This window comes from Vespa crabro, chromosome 3 (assembly GCF_910589235.1).
Source record: "Vespa crabro chromosome 3, iyVesCrab1.2, whole genome shotgun sequence".
NCBI lineage: Eukaryota > Metazoa > Arthropoda > Insecta > Hymenoptera > Vespidae > Vespa > Vespa crabro.
The window spans coordinates 8887809-8905016 of record NC_060957.1 but is presented as its reverse complement, the minus strand read 5'-3'; the positions used below and the strand labels follow the sequence as shown (position 1 = coordinate 8905016).

Here is a 17208-nt window from a genome sequence, read left to right as displayed (position 1 = left end):
TTACCTACCTCTACGTTGGATCACGTATATTTTTTGCGCACATTTGAATTATCCAACCGAGGCTAATTAAGAAAAAAAAAATATGCCTAATTATAAAACTCGTCGCAGAAACAAAACTTTAAGACCTAGTCTTTCTATGTTAAAAAAAAAAAAAAAAAAAAAAAAAAGATAAACAAGGAAAAAGAAAGAAGAAAAAAACATTCTTTCGTTTCTTCTAAAATACGGGGATGGGTATCGATTTTTGAAGCAAAGCCTGCTCGAGATTTTCTTATGACGTATATATTGTTATTTATAATAATAATAATAATATATATATATATGATATATATATATATGTGTGTATCGAGGCAACGTCATTGCAACAACGACGTAATCGATTATAAACGAGACAGGATATTGGCACAGTGAAATTTAATTTCAATGTTCTCCAAGTTACCTCGTTCGATAAGATTTTCGATTTTTAAATGAGTCTTTTAGTAAGAGCTTTGCGATAGTATTTTATATGTTCGAACAATTTTTTAAGACACGATAACGCAAATAATTTCGTTATCACTTTTAAGTTCGCCCTATTAAAGATACAGAAAGAAAGAGAGATTTCAAGAAAACAATAATTAACTATATTCAATAATACTTCAGAAATTAAAATTATCTTTAGAATGACGTTCTAAAAAAAATATATATATATATCTATTATATTATCACACATGACAACGATAAAACCGACAAGATAAAGAGAGTAGCATTGTTACCAAGAGAAGAGATTTTACGAAAATTTCTTTACTTAAAAATTTCGTTGCTTTGTACAAAGCATTGTGTCGTGTAATATGGATCATGACACATCTTTGTATAATAACACTTCTATTTATTTGGCCAAAATTTTTATTAATTAACGGTAAGTATTTTGTTAAATAAATGATCAGTATGTATGAATATTTTGATCAGTACTTATAATAAAATATCAGTACATAATATAATTGGTCAATATAAATAATTAAATGTCAGAATTGCATATGAGTTTATTATAAATATCGACTATATATTTAAAATTGAGACAAATTATTTTATTTACAAATATTTTAATTAAAATATTGAGAGTTCATTTCGTAAATTAATCAGCTCAATATTAAATCACTTATATTACGTATTGATATTATATTATAAATACTGACCATTCATTTAAAATACTGATTAAAAATGATTGAAAATAATGGCCAAATAAATAGCAGCCGTATAATAATAATATTATACTTGTATGTACAAGATATACCTAACGTATATTAATTCTACAAGAGATGTATTTGAAAATTCGATCTCCTCCTGGTAAAACTTGGTCTTTCTTTTTCGTAATTCTTTTTTTCTTTTTTTTTTTTAAATCCATTCTAATAATCTGCGATCAAATTTACTCGAGATTAGAACAATGCTGATTCATCAAAGCGAAAGATAAATATGAGACAATATTCTTCGAGGGGACACTTCTCTTTTCTACTTCTTTATTTTATTTCTTCCTTCTCTTTGATTTTTCAGCGAGACATCAAACTAGTCGATAGTATGACTTGAACGTTATGCCTGTTAATAATGATGTCGACCGGATCGATCGGATTACTTCGAACTTATCGTAAAATCTTCTCCCATACTTTTTTGTTAAATATGTCTATGTACTTTCGTATCACCCTGTACATTCATGGAAAGTATATTATTATATGTACATATAGTAGATAATTATCATATGTGGTATCTCAATAATTTCGGTTCTTTTTTGCCGATTCATTGTAATTTCTTATAGGAAAGATAATCTGTTTTGTGATACTTCGGATCGATTTTATGACGTTCTATTATATATGATTATCATTGATCGATTCCGATTATCTTTTTGTTCTTTCTTTCTTTTTTTTTCATTTTTTTTGCTCTTTTCTTTTTTTCTTTTTTTCTTTTAATTGATAAATCTTTCATTACTTGGAGACACAGAAGAAAAGATTTCACGTTCATTTAGAAACGTACACATGCACACGATTATACCTTATTGAAATCGACGTGTAATATGTTTTAGAATTTGCATGACGAAAACGCATTAACGCGTTCCGTGCGATTGTCATCGAGAAGTAATCGTATAAACTATAAAGCACTTGAATAATTCTATTCCTTTTTTGTTTTATTTCTTTCTTTTCTTTTTTTCCTCTTTTCTTTTTTTTTTTTTCTTATACCTGGGATCGTATTTCTTTTTGATAATATTTTGCGTGTACGCGTGCACATTCCTAATCTTCAATGCGAACATGCACGGACAAGGCACTGCAAAGCAATGAAGATGATTGAATTGTCCCTTGATTATTCTTTTTATTTTCTTTTTCTTTTTCTTTTTTTTTCCTCCTAATTATTCTCACGCGATCGTCCAAAAGCCAGCGCTTCTAATTTTTTATGTAAAAAAATTCACTAACCCAAGAGGGGAAGGTTCCAATACGAGGACCTTGTCCGAATCGTGATAAAATCGAAAACGAGGACGTAGTACGCATCGTTCCCGACAAGGAGGTGAATCATTTTCTTCTTCAAAAATCCTGAAATCTTTTAATATCGTATTCTTTATACCTTTATATCATACATATCGTTTACCGTTTGATCAAAATCTTAACGAATACCATGGATTTCTTCACGAAAGAAATTCCTCGTGTCTCGAATTTCATTTAAATCGATTAAAATAACGCTTTCGCACGGAAGACGAAAACAAAAAAAAAATAGAAAGAAATGAAAAGAAATCGATCATACCGATTATCACTTGTGCTTTTTTTTGTTAAGAAGGCCTTATGGATACAATTAATGCTCGATTCATGTCAAAAGTCGCCAATAATTCGTCCTTACATCGAATCTTTGATAAAGAGGAAGGCTAGATTTTCGAATGGATCGGAAGAAAAAGATGCAATAGACGAAGAGAGAAAAAGAGAGTATTAGAGAGAAAAGGAAGAAAAAAGAAAGAGAGATCTTTTGGCGAACTCCTGACATCAAGATTGATCAGGCATTATCGTCGTAAGACTCGCTGGCACCCGGCCGATTATTAAAGTCCTGATTGGAGCCAGGATGTCGATCGGGTACCAGTAGCCATCCTCACGTCCTAGCGAATTTATAAACAACGCCGAACACCAAGACGCTGACTAACATGAGGACGAGAGCTGTAACAACTTTGGCGAAGACATTCAGTCCACTTTCTGCATGTTGTTGAGGTCTTCTAGTAGGTACACTCTGTTTCGAAGCTAAACCACGAGCCAAGGCGGGAAAAGCAAGACTTTGTGTGAACGTCAACTTGTGCAGGGATTCTGAAAGAGAATAGGGCCCTACCGAACCCCTAGCAGCGGCTCTCAAAAGAGCATACTCCAAGTCCAAAGCATCGAACATGCTGTATCTGTGAAAATAAAGGACGTATTTTCTTTTAAAATTTTCATTTATAAACAATATATATATATATATATATATATATATATATATATATATATATATACGTTTCATTAAACAGATGAGAACCAATAACGACAGTTATGATTAAAAGCATAAATAAGAAAACGTCAAATATCATGCCGATAGACTCTTATGAAATTTAAGAAGACAGTACATTTTGCATTTTTGTCTTAATAAAAGCTGTGAAAATAATTAATGTCGACGTTTTCGTTAGTCGACGTCCTATGATCGACGAAAAAAAGAAAAAAGGAAAAAAAAAAGAAAAAAGAAAATAAAGGAACTGGGTCTTTCCCAAAAGCACTTTGACGCGTTGACTTTGATTAAGGACTAACAGCTAATCATCGCTATCGCTTTTATATTATTGTCGAATATTTTTGTTAAAAAATTCTAAAACTTGAAATATTTCTGAGTTCCGAAATCGAAAGTTTTAATCTACTTAGCTCGTTATTTCTCTTTCTCTCTCTCTCTCTCTCTCTCTCTTGCTCTCTCTCTTTTTCTTGTTCATTGTAAAATGAATGGCCGGAGGTATCTCATTGGAAAGCTCGATAATTTATAATCAAGTATACTTCGAGAAAGAAAGATCTTTGTTGCCGTGATCAAAGATTAAAAGAAATTGATTACAATTTAGTATTCTCGAGTATACTCTTCTTTAGTATTCTATGATTATGTTTCATTCAAAGAGAAAGAAAAACAAAAGGAAGAAAGGAAGTAATAATATTTTCAAGGAGGACGTGATACGAAAATGCAATTGGACGAACGATTGCACACGTCATAATGAGAATTTCGATCGCGCTAGATGTGCAATATTCCAAGATTGATATATGTACATAGGTATATTTACATTGTGCCAGGGTCGCTCCTTGACACGGTCGTCAAGAGATCGAAAATGAACCATTTGTCCAAAGATATCGTTCGAAGGATTATTTCTGAGGCTATGAAATATCTCGAAACTCATGATATTAGATTCCTAAGAAAAAATCAAGGTAGGACATCGCATGAAGTTGGCATCGTACTCGTGCATGATCTCTATCGCGTACTATATATATATATATATATATATATGTGTGTGTGTGTGTGTGTGTGTGTTCGTATTAAAATTATTTTAATTCATATCAAACTAGTAGATCAATGCGAAATTGGAGCGCGACTTTCACTTAATAATCTGAATTACCGATAAGCTTTAATTAATAGCGCCTTGTACTTCTTTTTGAACTTTTTTATTATCGAAAAATGAAAACAAGAAGAGGAAGAAAAGGAAAAAGAGAAGAGAGAGAAAGAAAAAATTCTCTACTTTGTTCGCATTTTCTGTCGTCTTGACTACTACTGGATATCTTACTCGGTTACGGCAATTATCGGATCTTTCGAATAACGTCGGTAAAGGGTTGGTAATTTAATCACATAATCGTTTCTTTGGATTTCATTTTCAAACGTTAACACGCAAGATCTTGGAAAGAGAAAGGATTGAGGGAAGGAAAGGGAGGTAGAGGCAGAGGAAGAGAGAGAGAGAGAAAGTGAGTAGCAAGCTAGCCAAGACCTGTTGATTCTCAAGAGACCTTATCACGTAGAAATGCAAAGGAGATAAGAATAATTGGTCCGATCACGTATAATTCTTGATGCAGATTTACCTGCTGCTACGCCGTCTGTCCTGAGAATGCATAGATGCGATCGCTGAACTCGGCATCGATCGGAGACTACTCGTCGTCGTACTAGAAGGGCTTGGAGGTACCGAGGGCGGATCTTCGTCGATCGACGTTCTATCTTGAGTCGGAGGACTTTTCGAGCCTGAATTATGGTGATTGTGATGTAAATGATGCAGATGAAGCCTCGCGTGATCCGGATGCAAAAGACTTGCGCGACGAGATTGTTGTGGTGTCGTCGCTGGACTGTTGCAAGCAGCTTTACACGGCGATGGAGATGCCTAAAGGAAATTAAAATTATTTCTAATATTTATTTATAATATTTCAAAGTCATAATGTAATTGTTAAAATCTAATCGTACCGTTAGAAAAATTATCTCTCTGATCCTATAGAAATATAGTATATATATATATATATATATATATATATATATATATATATATATGTTCAAAATCGATGATACCAATCATTTTGATATAAAAAACGCATAATCCAATCAGTCGTATTAATAAAGAATATCCTATTCAAGTTGATACCTGGATGGACTCGATTCCACTGTCGTTAACGTTTTCCTGAACGTCCGGAAATACAAAAGCTTGTTCCTGACTATCGACCTCGCGTCTCGGCGAATCGCTTGGCCATACTTGTAAAAGCGGAAGTCCACCGCGTGTCTCGGTGCATACTTCCGCCGTCACAACGTTACTCTGGTCTTCTGTACTAAGGCACAATCGGCCGTATTCTCTCAGTGGCTTCTGCTAAACGGCAAAAGATTCATGGAGAAGAGTGATTAGAATCTTCTTTTTTGTTATTTTTTTTTTTTTTTTTTTTTCCTTTTTTTTCTTTTCCATTTTTTACGGACTCGATCAAAGATGACCTATCGGACGAACAAATGATATATTATCCATGCCAATAGGCAAAATCTTGTGAATATTTTATTAAAGAAAAAAAAAATGGATTTTGTAAAAACTCTATATAATCTTTATAGTTATCTCTCGAATCTTGTTGTTCACCTTTCCACGCACGAGCGTCATGATTAGACGTCACGCTTGCATTATTAATTTAATACGAGAAGATAATAATACATGCCCATAATAATAATAATATTAATAATAACGCACAGTATTCGATATAAGGAAAAAGTAATTGCGATTTCACGGTGAAACGTGATGACAAGCTACGACGAGCCAACACTGAAATTTTTAACGGTTCACTGCTTCTAATGTAACAAGCGCAGAAAGGTCAATTCTGATCTTATACAAAAAAAAAAAAAAAGAAAATAAAAGAGGAGGCAAGACGGATGAAGTAAGCGATATACATGAAATCGATATCGCGTAGGTATTTAAGTTAAAAATATTCACGTAGTAATTTCGAATGAAATAATCGTAAGAAATCGAAATCGAATTTCCTTGTTATTCCTTTGTTATTACGGCATTTAACGAAGATTACGTATTGCTTAGCAATATGTAAATAGGAAAATGTAAATTTTGACAATTTTTCATCACGAGAAAATTTATACGATCGGCATTAGCGTAACAGTAGGTCGTACAGTCAGGGTGTTCGTGACCGTGACAGAAGAATCTCACCTTCTTGCTTGGCCTTGGCACAGACCGGTCGATGAAGGGAAGAAAAAGACGCGAATCGGTTCTCTGGCACGGTGCCTTTCCCATGTAAACACAAATACCATTAACAAGCTTCGCCCTTTATCTTCGTTACTTCAAAAAAAAAAAAAAAATAAAAAAAATAAAAAAAAATTAAAAGAAAAAAAAAGAAAGAGAGAAAAGATAAGAGAAGAAAACTTGCATAAAAAAATTCTATTTATCGCGTAATAAAAACGATTAGGATACAGAAACTTATCGTACACGTGTTTACCACTTTCTATACATTCACCTTCTATGTCTTCGCATATTATAAAAAGAAAAAAGTTTATTATTCCCTAGCCATTGTCCAATGGAATATACATATTAATATCTATAAATAAATATATACTCATATAAATATTTTATGAAAATCTCATAAAAGTCAGCCCATTCATATTTAATTACCGTGAAAAATTATTCATTTCAATACATTCATTATCTGTCCTTGGCCCGGAAAATCTAAAACACTGTGAGATTCGGATACGCACAGTGCATTACTGTGTTAACATAATAAGCAATCTTCACGTCCGGTGTGTGATACCATTGTTTACAGATCAAGAAGATCAATTATCGGCGGTGTCAATCATCGCTAAGAGATCAGCAAGAACATTAGCAATGAAGAATGAATATCATAGAAAATTATATCTTAAAGTTTCGTTCAACTAAAGATCATCATCAACATCATATTTAAATAATAGAATGATTAAAGACTTAGTATATAATATATGAACTTTTGGATTAGTCCGGTTGACGGATAAGGATTAACTTTGACTCGAGAGAAGAAAGGTAAACAAAAGAGCGAGTCCTATCCTATTCTTCGATGAAAAAGAAAAGGATAAGTTGGAAGCAAGAGGATGACCCACCTGCATGCTTCCGCCGGTCGCATGGTAGTAGATGACATTGGCACAGTCCAGCGAGGATGCCTCTTGGACGGAATCCAAATGTCAATTCTCAAATGCAAAAACTAATTGTTCTATCCTGATAAACTAGACCAGATATCGGCCTTGCTCGCGGCTCGGAGAGCGACTGCAACAAAATCCGGTCGGTGCCGATGACGGTGTCGAGTTGGTGGTAGTGATGGTGGTGGTAGAAGAGGGTGAGGATGAAAAAGAGGAGGAGGAGAACGCGTAGACGACGTGTGCGCGTTCGAGGCACTGGCGCGACGTGTTCGAGGTCGGACCTGTTTTCACCCGTTTTAGCTAAAACTCGCGAGCGAAGAATCAAAAGCAGAAAGGAAAGAAGGTGAGCGTGATACTGAAGGGCGAAAGAAAATCAGTCGAGAGAAGACGGCGTCTAATCTAGTTGTAAGTAAACGACGAAAAGAGTAATGAAGTTGGTTATTCAAAAGCTCGAGAAAGATAAGGAAGAAGAAAACGAATAAGAAAAAGAAGAGAAAGAGGGGAGAAGCCGAGAGGGCGTGACGCCGGCGCGAGAGGAACCCCCTAGGTCAAGGTCGCATAGTAGAAGCAGGAGAGAAAGGGTGCAGCAGCCTGGCGATACAGCCCTGAGCCCCATTTGGCCATCGGAGGCTCGTGCAGGACGATCTTCGTTTCACCTCTCCCATTCTCTGCCTCTCCCTCTCTCACTCTTTCTCTCCCTCTCTCTCTCTCTCTCACTCTCACTCTCTTGTTCTATACACACCTCAACCCCTTTTTCTGATCGATATACCTACCCCAGACACATTTTCTCTCTTCCTATCCTCGACAACCAATGGCTCGTTGAATTGTTCAATTAATAGAACAGTTAATTAAATGTTACTCAACTGATAATTAGGTCCTTACCATTAACCCATATCTATAATTATTTTAACGTTTAGTTTGTTAAGTATGCTTACTTATCCTCTTACATATAATATATTTCATTCTTTTTTTTCTACTTTTTTCTACTTTTCTGCGAATAAAAATTTTTGTTTTTGAATTTTTCTTCTCTTTTTGAGCTCTATATAATTTTCCTTTTTTTTCTGGCAAAGCAGTCTATCCCAGCAAACTATATATATATACGCATCCCGCTCTTTTATACTCCCTGCGCCTTACTGCAGATTTCACTTTTGACATACCTCCTCCGTGAAAGTAGTAGTAAACATGTATAGTCCGACGAGCCGCCAGCTGGACATAGTAACTAGAATATATCCTTGCTCGGCCTCGGCCTTGCAATGACCAACAAACTATTCTACTTTACCCCTTTGCATTTTTGTATTTTCGTTACACACTCCTTCAAGCTCCATTACGTCTTTGCATCTTCCTACGGTCTCTTTCCAAGCGGCCTAATGACCAATGGATTTCCTAATAACTTTGTAATTGTCCGATCGTACCAACTCCTTAATTGTCCTCCATTCTATTATTCGTACTTTTTAGGAGATTTTCGTTTTATCAAGCTTAATTATCGTTAATTTAAAAATCCAGATTAAAAAAAAAGAGAGAGAGAGAGAGAGAAGGAGAAGAAAAAAAAGAGAAAAGAACTGAATGAAAATGTATTCGTGAACATTTTAACACGATAACACGAAAAGTTTAATAATTACGAAATATCGAAAACAGAGAGATATGATTAGTTGCCTTTGTCATACTACGAATCATTCATGGCTATGATTAATTTTATCTTACGCTGTCCTTGTGAACATTAATACTTAAACGTACTAATAATAACGATGTAGAATAATATGAAGAGTCTGTGGTTAGAACGACAAAAGCGATGTTACGTGATTGGAATGTCGTAAACCCTCTGGAGGCCTACTAAATTGAATTCCAAAGAAGGATGCGTAAATCCTTGAAGAAAAATGTACAGAAGAACTTTAGCTATCCTTGGATACAATTTTGGAAAATCATGTATACATATTGAATATCATATTACGTAAAGTAACGTGTATATATATATATATATATATGTATGCATGTATGTATGTATGTATGTATGTATATGTACACATAAATCCATAAAAGTTTGACATTAGGAACGAACGCACATGCTTTTATCGTTTTTTAGGACATTAGGAAGGGGAGAAAGGAAAATTGTAGACATATTCGCAACGTACGATTCGAGGATATAGAACGATCGTTAATGGAACGTAGATGTTCGATAAACGCTCGAGACAATAGTTGCTATCATCAACGACTTTACTTTATCGTGATTCTATCGAAACTCGAGAAATTTCTTCAGGTTCCATCGTATCATAGCATCGCTTCGCACTTTACGTCGCTTCGTATTTTGCGTCGATATTGGTTTTACACTTTCATCTGATAGTTATCATTTACGTTTGAGAAATAAACATATGTATATACATTGTTATGATAGTTTAATAATTTCATATCGAACAACATTCCCACGATTGAATTGCATTCATATATATATATATTCCAACGAGATATTATCTTGAAAGATTAAAAGGGATATAAAGGAAAAAGAAAAATAAAAAAAAGAAGAGAAAAAAAGATAATCAATGTTTTTGATGTACCTTGAATTTATAAAACATATTAATATGATATAAGTAAGATATCGATTTCAGACCGCGAACTTTATCAAGGACAACTTGCTTCACGTCTCTGCAGATGCAACAGATGCATACTCGGGAAGAAGAGCTTTCCCGATGACGTGCAACACGTGTTCTATAATCCTCTTGTAAAACTTGCCTTTTCTTTTTTATAAGACGGTAATGATATTCGCGATCGCATATCGACAAACGGTTAGCTTTATGCTCTCGTAATCATCCGATAAAAAGCCAGCTAAGCTTTTACGAGCCCTTTCGTAAAATCGATGCGTTTGCGAGGGGTAGTAGGGAGGAGGGAGTTTAGAGAGGAAAGAAAAAAAATAGAGACCTCATCGGCGCGAGACTAAATTGAAAAAAAAAAGGGGAAAGGAAGACGTGTCGAAAGATGTTAAGAGAGGGCAGCAGTTATAAGCGCAATGACGTTTCATATCGACTTAACGCGATAAAATGGAATCGTTAATAATTTTTAAATTTCCCGGTTTAATCGTATCAACGAAGGTAACGATCTGATTGGGGATACGAAAGCGTGCAAATCAACAAGATTTAACGAAGGACTTATTTTAAAAAGTTAAGAAGGATAATTTAATTGAGCATGAGATCAAAGAGAAAATTTGACTTAATTAGTTCTGTACTAATTAATCCAAAAGCCGAGAGCAGAACGAATCTATTTTATTTATTTTCAACCGATGATCTTTTTGATTTAAAGAAAAGAAGAAAAAAAAAGAAAAAAAAAGACAAAAAAAGGAGAAAAGATCCATCGTTACGATTTTTTTTTCGCTATCACACGTCAATTGATTTGTAATAAAAGTAATTTTGTTCATGATAGCTCGATCTACGCTCGATCGTTAATGATATGATTGTGATCGTTAACGGTGAACGACTGAAGTGATCGTTAAATCGGCGATAGATGGAGCCTACTGTATGCTATTGGCCGCGATCGATGGATTTTATTTTCTCGTGGCAGCGCTTGGCCGCGGGCAGGGAAAGCTTCTCTTCTTGGAGACTTCGCACGAGCACGGCGCCATTGCCATTCCTCTTTCGTTGATATTACCGCTACTACTGCCTCTTCTTCTTTTCCTTTCACCGACGAGGCATATGTCACTGCAGGGCCGCACGATTTCTTCGAAACGATACCTCTTTCCTCACTTCCTACTCTACAAGTATCTATTTATTCTTCTTCTTCTTCAAAAAAAAAAAAAAAAAAAAAAAAAACAAAAAGAAAAAAGAGAAAACCGTTCTTTCGTTCGTTCCTTTCCTTCTTTAATCAAATTAAAAATAAAAAAAAGAATCATGGTTAAAGCAAGAATTCGTATTTTCCAAATAATTTCTCTATCAAATATCTTATCAATTTGTGCAAAAGAAAAAGGAAAAAAGCGATAGCCCCATCATCTTGAAATGATATTTCGATTGCAAGATTTATTAAAAGGAAATCAACCAACTCCCGCTGCGATCGAAATTTATTCCTCGTTACCAACGACAAATAAATCTTTGATCTTGATAAAAGAGCGACCCGGTATGGTATAACAATTGTGGGTCATCGATGGAAAAAATAAAATGTTTCCCCGTGTATTCAACTTCGCTACGATTTAATAGAGGAATATGTATTTGAACTATGTATTTGAAATACACGACTAATATGTCAGAGATAGTCACGAGTTGTTGCCGATAGCTAGCAAAGGGTAAATTCCATCGGGCAAATTTCTCAATGGATTCGAGTTGAATAATCAAGCGTATTTTTTTAAATAAATTAAGAAACACTCATTATTGTAAATCCATTAAAAATTTTCGAACTGATCTACAATAATCAATAGCTGGAAATCTTCTTTACGATAATAAGAGACACACAATCCTTTAATAAATCTGTATGATAGACTCCGACACATAGAATTCGAATAAGGTTACACCCATGCTGAGTAGACGTTGTTCTGGCAAAGGAGTTGGAAGATTCGCAAGAGACTGGCATTCACTTCTCTTCTTCTCTCTTTATCTCTCTCTCTCTCTCTCTCTTTCTTTCTCTCTCCCTTTTTTCTCTCTTTTCTCACCGACCTCAGCGGGACACACGAGATGGTGCAATAATCGCGTTTTGCGTACACTAAAGTCGTTTACGTCGTCAAAAACTGGCAGATGGAAGTACTTCTTCCTCTTATCACTTTGACATTTGAAAAAAAGAAGAAGCCCATCTTCGAAATCGTCCTCCTTCGAAGTCCCCATCACATTGAGATGTGATTCGATTAACAAACATGCCATATCAAAATTACATAATTTATATAAACGTTGTTTCTCTCTCTCTCTCTTTCTTTCTCCCTCTCCTTCTCTCGTTCTCTTCCTCAGTCACATGGACTCTTTCTTACTCGTTTCGCGGCCAGGATATTCAACGTGATCGATGAACGAACACGCGTCAGGTGACTCGAAACCTCGAACCTTGAAGTTCAAGAGTTAACAGGCGAGTCAAACAACGAGTTGATAAGTCGATCGTTGGTCATGCAATTTTTTTAAGTAGAACTCAATTATATAAACCCCACTGTGGATGGAATTACAATGAAAAAGGAAACTTTTGCGAATGAATAGTTGTAGTAACTCTTGGCCTTCCAAAAGGGAGGAGGATCGGTCGAGTTGTTTGTACGTACCTGGATAAGAGTCGACAGGCCAGCAGAAAACGTGTGCGAAGCTAGAGAAAGAGGGGACCAGAAAGGATTGTAGTGGTGGTAGCAATATAAGGCCCAACGAGTGGCGGGCTTCAGCCAGTCCGTGAACGGTACCTACACCTTCAAGGTCCGCGTCCTTGAAGGCCATCGGCTCTTACCCTCGGAAATACGATCATCTTCAGGCGGTATCGTCGACCTTAGATCCTTTCGAGCGCCCGCGAGCGCCTCTAACAAACGTTTATTCCAATCTTCAAACATTTTAAAACATCTTCAAACATCCCTCCTTTAACCTATTGATATCTTTAAGAATTATCAAACCAGAAGTGACCATCTTCAATCGAATCTAAGAAAACATTCATTATTCGCAACCCTCTCCCCCCTCCAATTACTTCACTTCCGAAGTGATCGTGGCAGACAACAACAAAAAAAGACAGAAAAACAAGAGGAAAGACAAATAGAACACAGAAGAAACGAAGGTGATAAAAGCTTGTGAAACGAAAGGACAAGGTTTTCCCCAGGAAGAATTTTACTGTGCTTTAGAGTTCGAGGATGAGGTCCTCGTTGGTTCTGTTCTTCGCAGTGGCAGTCTTCGCTTATACCGGTGAGTTTGAATCGTCGATCAATGTGATCCGTGATAAACAAATAGGATCGATTTTTGATTAAGTAGACTAATTTAGGATGACGAACATCTGTTTGCTCGATCGGTGAATAGATTAGTACTTTTAAGCAACGATAGATAGTCAGATGATTGTAAAACGTTAACTCGTTTACGATTTTCACTATTACCTTTTCGAAAGTTAACCATTTCTACTGGGAATATTAAGGAAACACTGACGCGAAACGCATCGTTTGGATTCAAAATGGCGGAAATAAGTATAGGAGTCAGTACCCTCTTTGAATTTCCCTGCACTTCGACGAAGTGACGCGTTCGAGCACTTTCCTGATCGCTCGCTCGGACTTTCCGGCTTCAATCGAGAACTCGAAAGCGAGAGAAAATATCTCGACGCGAATTCTGGCGAGTACAAGACGTTAAGTTGCATAAGAGATTAGAGCGTGAAAGCCTCGGTCGGTCCCGGATGGGTGACGTCACTGCCGTGCCCTGCCGTCTGAAAAAGCAGCAGTGGGGGACAACTTTCCCCGTTTGTCGCTTTGCCGTACGAGCTATACTCGAGAACTCGTGGAACCAAAAACGCGTAAAACGCGATACGTTCACCGTGGAAGGTCGCTTTACTTTCGGTTACGATCGAAACATTCTCACAAGGATTTTTCTAACGATTGTTATCATTATTGAAATACCTTAACCTTGAAATATCTTCGTAATAACGAACAAACGTTATCAATACCTCTATCTTTAGAGGGCTTCACTCGAGTGAAGAGACAGGAAGACAAAAAGGAAGAGAGTTTTGAAAACGAAATCTGCAAAGAAAAGGAGGCTGGAGAATGGTTCAGATTGGTAGCAGGCGAGGGCGACAACTGTCGGGACGTTATTCAATGCACGAGTTCCGGTCTCCAAGCTATACGATGTCCGGCTGGTCTTTACTTCGACATCGAGAAGCAAACATGCGATTGGAAGGATTCGGTGAATAACTGCAAGCTTAAAAATAAGGAGAGGAAATCGAAGCCGCTTCTCTACACCGAGGAACCTCTCTGCCAAGATGGATACTTGGCCTGTGCCGATCAATCCTGTATAGAGAGAGGATTGTTCTGTAACGGCGAAAAGGATTGTACCGATGGATCCGACGAAAATATTTGTGGTAAGTCTAAGTACTCGATTTTCTAATTAAACTGTTTTCTAACGGATCGAACGATGATCCTACGTTATTAATTTTTCATTCTTATCACAGACATGGACAACGATCCGAACAGCGCGCCTCCTTGTGACCCTGCCGTCTGCGTACTTCCCGATTGTTTCTGTTCCGAAGATGGAACAAGCATACCCGGTGATCTTCCGGCCAAGGACGTGCCGCAGATGATTACGATAACCTTCGACGATGCCATCAATAACAACAATATCGGTCTCTACAAAGAGATCTTCAACGGAAAACGCAAGAATCCTAATGGTTGCGACATCAAGGCTACCTTCTTCGTCTCTCACAAGTACACTAATTACTCAGCCGTGCAAGAGATGCACAGGAAAGGCCATGAGATTGCAGTACACTCGATCTCGTAAGCAAAAACACTTTTTCTAACCGACGACGATGCACGTTATAGTATTACCTGTAACTCGATGACCCCGATTGATTGCTAATAATTCTTTTTATTTTTTTAGTCACAACGATAATGAGCGCTTCTGGTCTAACGCTACGGTTGACGAATGGGCTAAAGAAATGGCTGGTATGAGAGTCATCGTCGAGAAGTTCGCCAACATAACTGACAATACCGTCGTTGGTGTCAGGGCACCGTATCTTCGAGTAGGTGGCAACAATCAGTTCACAATGATGGAAGAACAATCCTTCTTATACGATTCAACGATCACCGCGGCATTGAATAATCCACCACTCTGGCCTTACACTATGTACTTTAGGATGCCTCATCGTTGCCATGGAAATCTTCAACATTGTCCGACGAGGTGAATTTTATATTTTATGAAAAATGATAACTTAAAGAAACAAAGGAAATAACAGAAAATATGATGAGTAAATTTTTCTTCAGATCACATGCTGTTTGGGAAATGGTGATGAACGAATTGGATCGTCGCGAGGATCCACAGAACGATGAATATCTTCCGGGATGCGCTATGGTCGACTCTTGCAGCAACATCTTGACCGGCGATCAATTCTTGGACTTCCTTAATCACAATTTCAATCGTCACTATCAACAAAACCGCGCGCCTCTTGGTCTCTATTTCCATGCTGCCTGGTTAAAGAATAATCCTGAATTCCTCGACGCTTTTCTTTATTGGATCGATGACATATTGGAAAATCAAAAAGACGTTTACTTCGTAACGATGACTCAAGTAATTCAATGGATCCAAAACCCTCGTACTATCTCAGAATCTAAAAACTTCGAGTCTTGGAAAGAGAAGTGTGTCGTCGATGGACCACCAGCTTGTTGGGTTCCGCATACTTGTAAATTGACCGCGAAAGACATCCCTGGGGAGACAATAAATCTTCAGACCTGCGTACGTTGTCCCAACAACTACCCCTGGATCGATGACCCCACAGGCGATGGTTTCTACTTGTAAACGAGTATCGTTTCCTCGTTCCTTCTTCTCGTCTAAGTCAATTCTTCTACCCCTTTCTTACGTTCGTCCCTACATATCCGTCCTAATTAGCTCGTTCCACATCGAATGTGCCTTGCCCTTTCCGAATTTCGTGATGGAACGTGTGGCATCTGGACGATCGCCGACTGACATTCCTGCGTGTTGAGACTCAAACTCCAAGATCAAACAATCACGAGATCATAATAATCGATTAACGATTGTAACATGGAATTCTTTTCAAAATCTCAAAAGAAAGAAAGAGATAAAGATAAAGATAGAGATGGTATTATCGAGAGAGATTAATCATCTTTCGATCAGCTACATTTTTTAATGCGCGCCAGCGTCAGAGATCTGTGATAAATCCTCGAACTCGTGTCCTTGAGATTTTTGGGAAGACCAAGACCAGGATATATAAAAGACGGCGACGAAGACAATGACGAGAGTATTCGCGGAATTCCAACCACGTCGGCGACGCTAACGTAATTTCTTTCCTCCCACCCTTCTTCTTGTTCTTCTTTTTGTCCACTTATCCAATATTCCAACCTCAGCGTCTTTCATAGTCTTGAAGAGAAACTGCGGACCCATTAAAACAGTTGGGCTCTACGGCAACGCTCGATGTATAATATAATAAGACGCACGTCCTTGTCTTTTCCTAAGAAATCCTTTATTTTCTTTATTCGCTTCTCCCATCTTACATCTTTCGGAGAGAAGACCCACCCCCTTTCACTCTTTTTAATGGAACATCCTTACATTTTTCTAAGGGTCGACCAGATTATATATATACACATATATATATATACATATATATGTATATATATATAAATATTAAATATTATTGCGTATGTATATTTTTAAAGAAATAAGTGATAGTACCAACATCGTATACAAAAGAATAAACCTTTAATAAAAGATCCTGATAAATTTGAATGAGTCTACTTGCCGTCTTAACCCTTTCCCTTCGATACTTAGGCAAAACGCACGTGAGTGGATAAGGTCACCAACCAGCCTCGGCCTTAATTCCATCCTCCTCGTCAAAGAATAAATCGTATTAAGATCAAGGCCATTCTCTAACTAGGATGACTTATTAAAAATTGAAAATCACTTATGATCGCGGCTAGTAGGTAGTATTTGAAAAAAATTTCAATGAACACTTTTTCTTTATTAT

The 17208-nt window shown here is 36.7% G+C and overlaps 2 protein-coding genes across 5 annotated transcripts; one reads left to right on the top strand and one right to left on the bottom strand.

Annotated features, from left to right (window-relative positions):
• Positions 1 to 263: 263 nt before the first annotated feature.
• LOC124422997 (palmitoyltransferase ZDHHC5-A) lies at positions 264 to 9530 on the bottom strand. Of its 4 annotated transcripts, none has more exons than XM_046960196.1 (5): positions 7579 to 9530; positions 6662 to 6736; positions 5615 to 5833; positions 5067 to 5359; positions 264 to 3388 (listed from the first exon to the last, which is right to left on the bottom strand). In XM_046960196.1, the coding sequence occupies exons 1-5, from the start codon at positions 7582 to 7584 to the stop codon at positions 3094 to 3096; spliced, it is 888 nt and encodes a 295-aa protein (XP_046816152.1). In that variant the 5' UTR covers positions 7585 to 9530; the 3' UTR covers positions 264 to 3093. The 4 variants fall into 4 exon arrangements, with proteins under 4 accessions (XP_046816152.1, XP_046816153.1, XP_046816154.1 ...); XM_046960197.1 differs by having other exon boundaries at positions 5615 to 5830; XM_046960198.1 differs by lacking the exon at positions 6662 to 6736 and having other exon boundaries at positions 7579 to 9520.
• Positions 9531 to 12531: 3001 nt separating this feature from the next.
• On the top strand, positions 12532 to 16970 carry LOC124422993 (chitin deacetylase 1). Its single transcript, XM_046960187.1, has 5 exons — positions 12532 to 13442; positions 14197 to 14595; positions 14686 to 15007; positions 15111 to 15410; positions 15494 to 16970. The coding sequence occupies exons 1-5, from the start codon at positions 13391 to 13393 to the stop codon at positions 16023 to 16025; spliced, it is 1605 nt and encodes a 534-aa protein (XP_046816143.1). The 5' UTR covers positions 12532 to 13390; the 3' UTR covers positions 16026 to 16970.
• Positions 16971 to 17208: the final 238 nt, after the last annotated feature.

Bases quoted from the DNA above. Each gene is read 5' to 3' on its own strand.
- LOC124422997 (XM_046960196.1), bottom strand. The intron at 5,834-6,661 runs GTGAGATTCTTC...TTTGCCGTTTAG, and splicing joins TGCCAAGGCCAAGCAAGAAG to CAGAAGCCACTGAGAGAATA. The intron at 3,389-5,066 runs GTAAATCTGCAT...TTATTTTCACAG, and splicing joins GACAGACGGCGTAGCAGCAG to ATACAGCATGTTCGATGCTT.
- LOC124422993 (XM_046960187.1), top strand. From the start codon at position 13,391: ATGAGGTCCTCGTTGGTTCTGTTCTTCGCAGTGGCAGTCTTCGCTTAT. The intron at 13,443-14,196 runs GTGAGTTTGAAT...CTCTATCTTTAG, and splicing joins GGCAGTCTTCGCTTATACCG to AGGGCTTCACTCGAGTGAAG. The intron at 15,411-15,493 runs GTGAATTTTATA...ATTTTTCTTCAG, and splicing joins CTTCAACATTGTCCGACGAG to ATCACATGCTGTTTGGGAAA.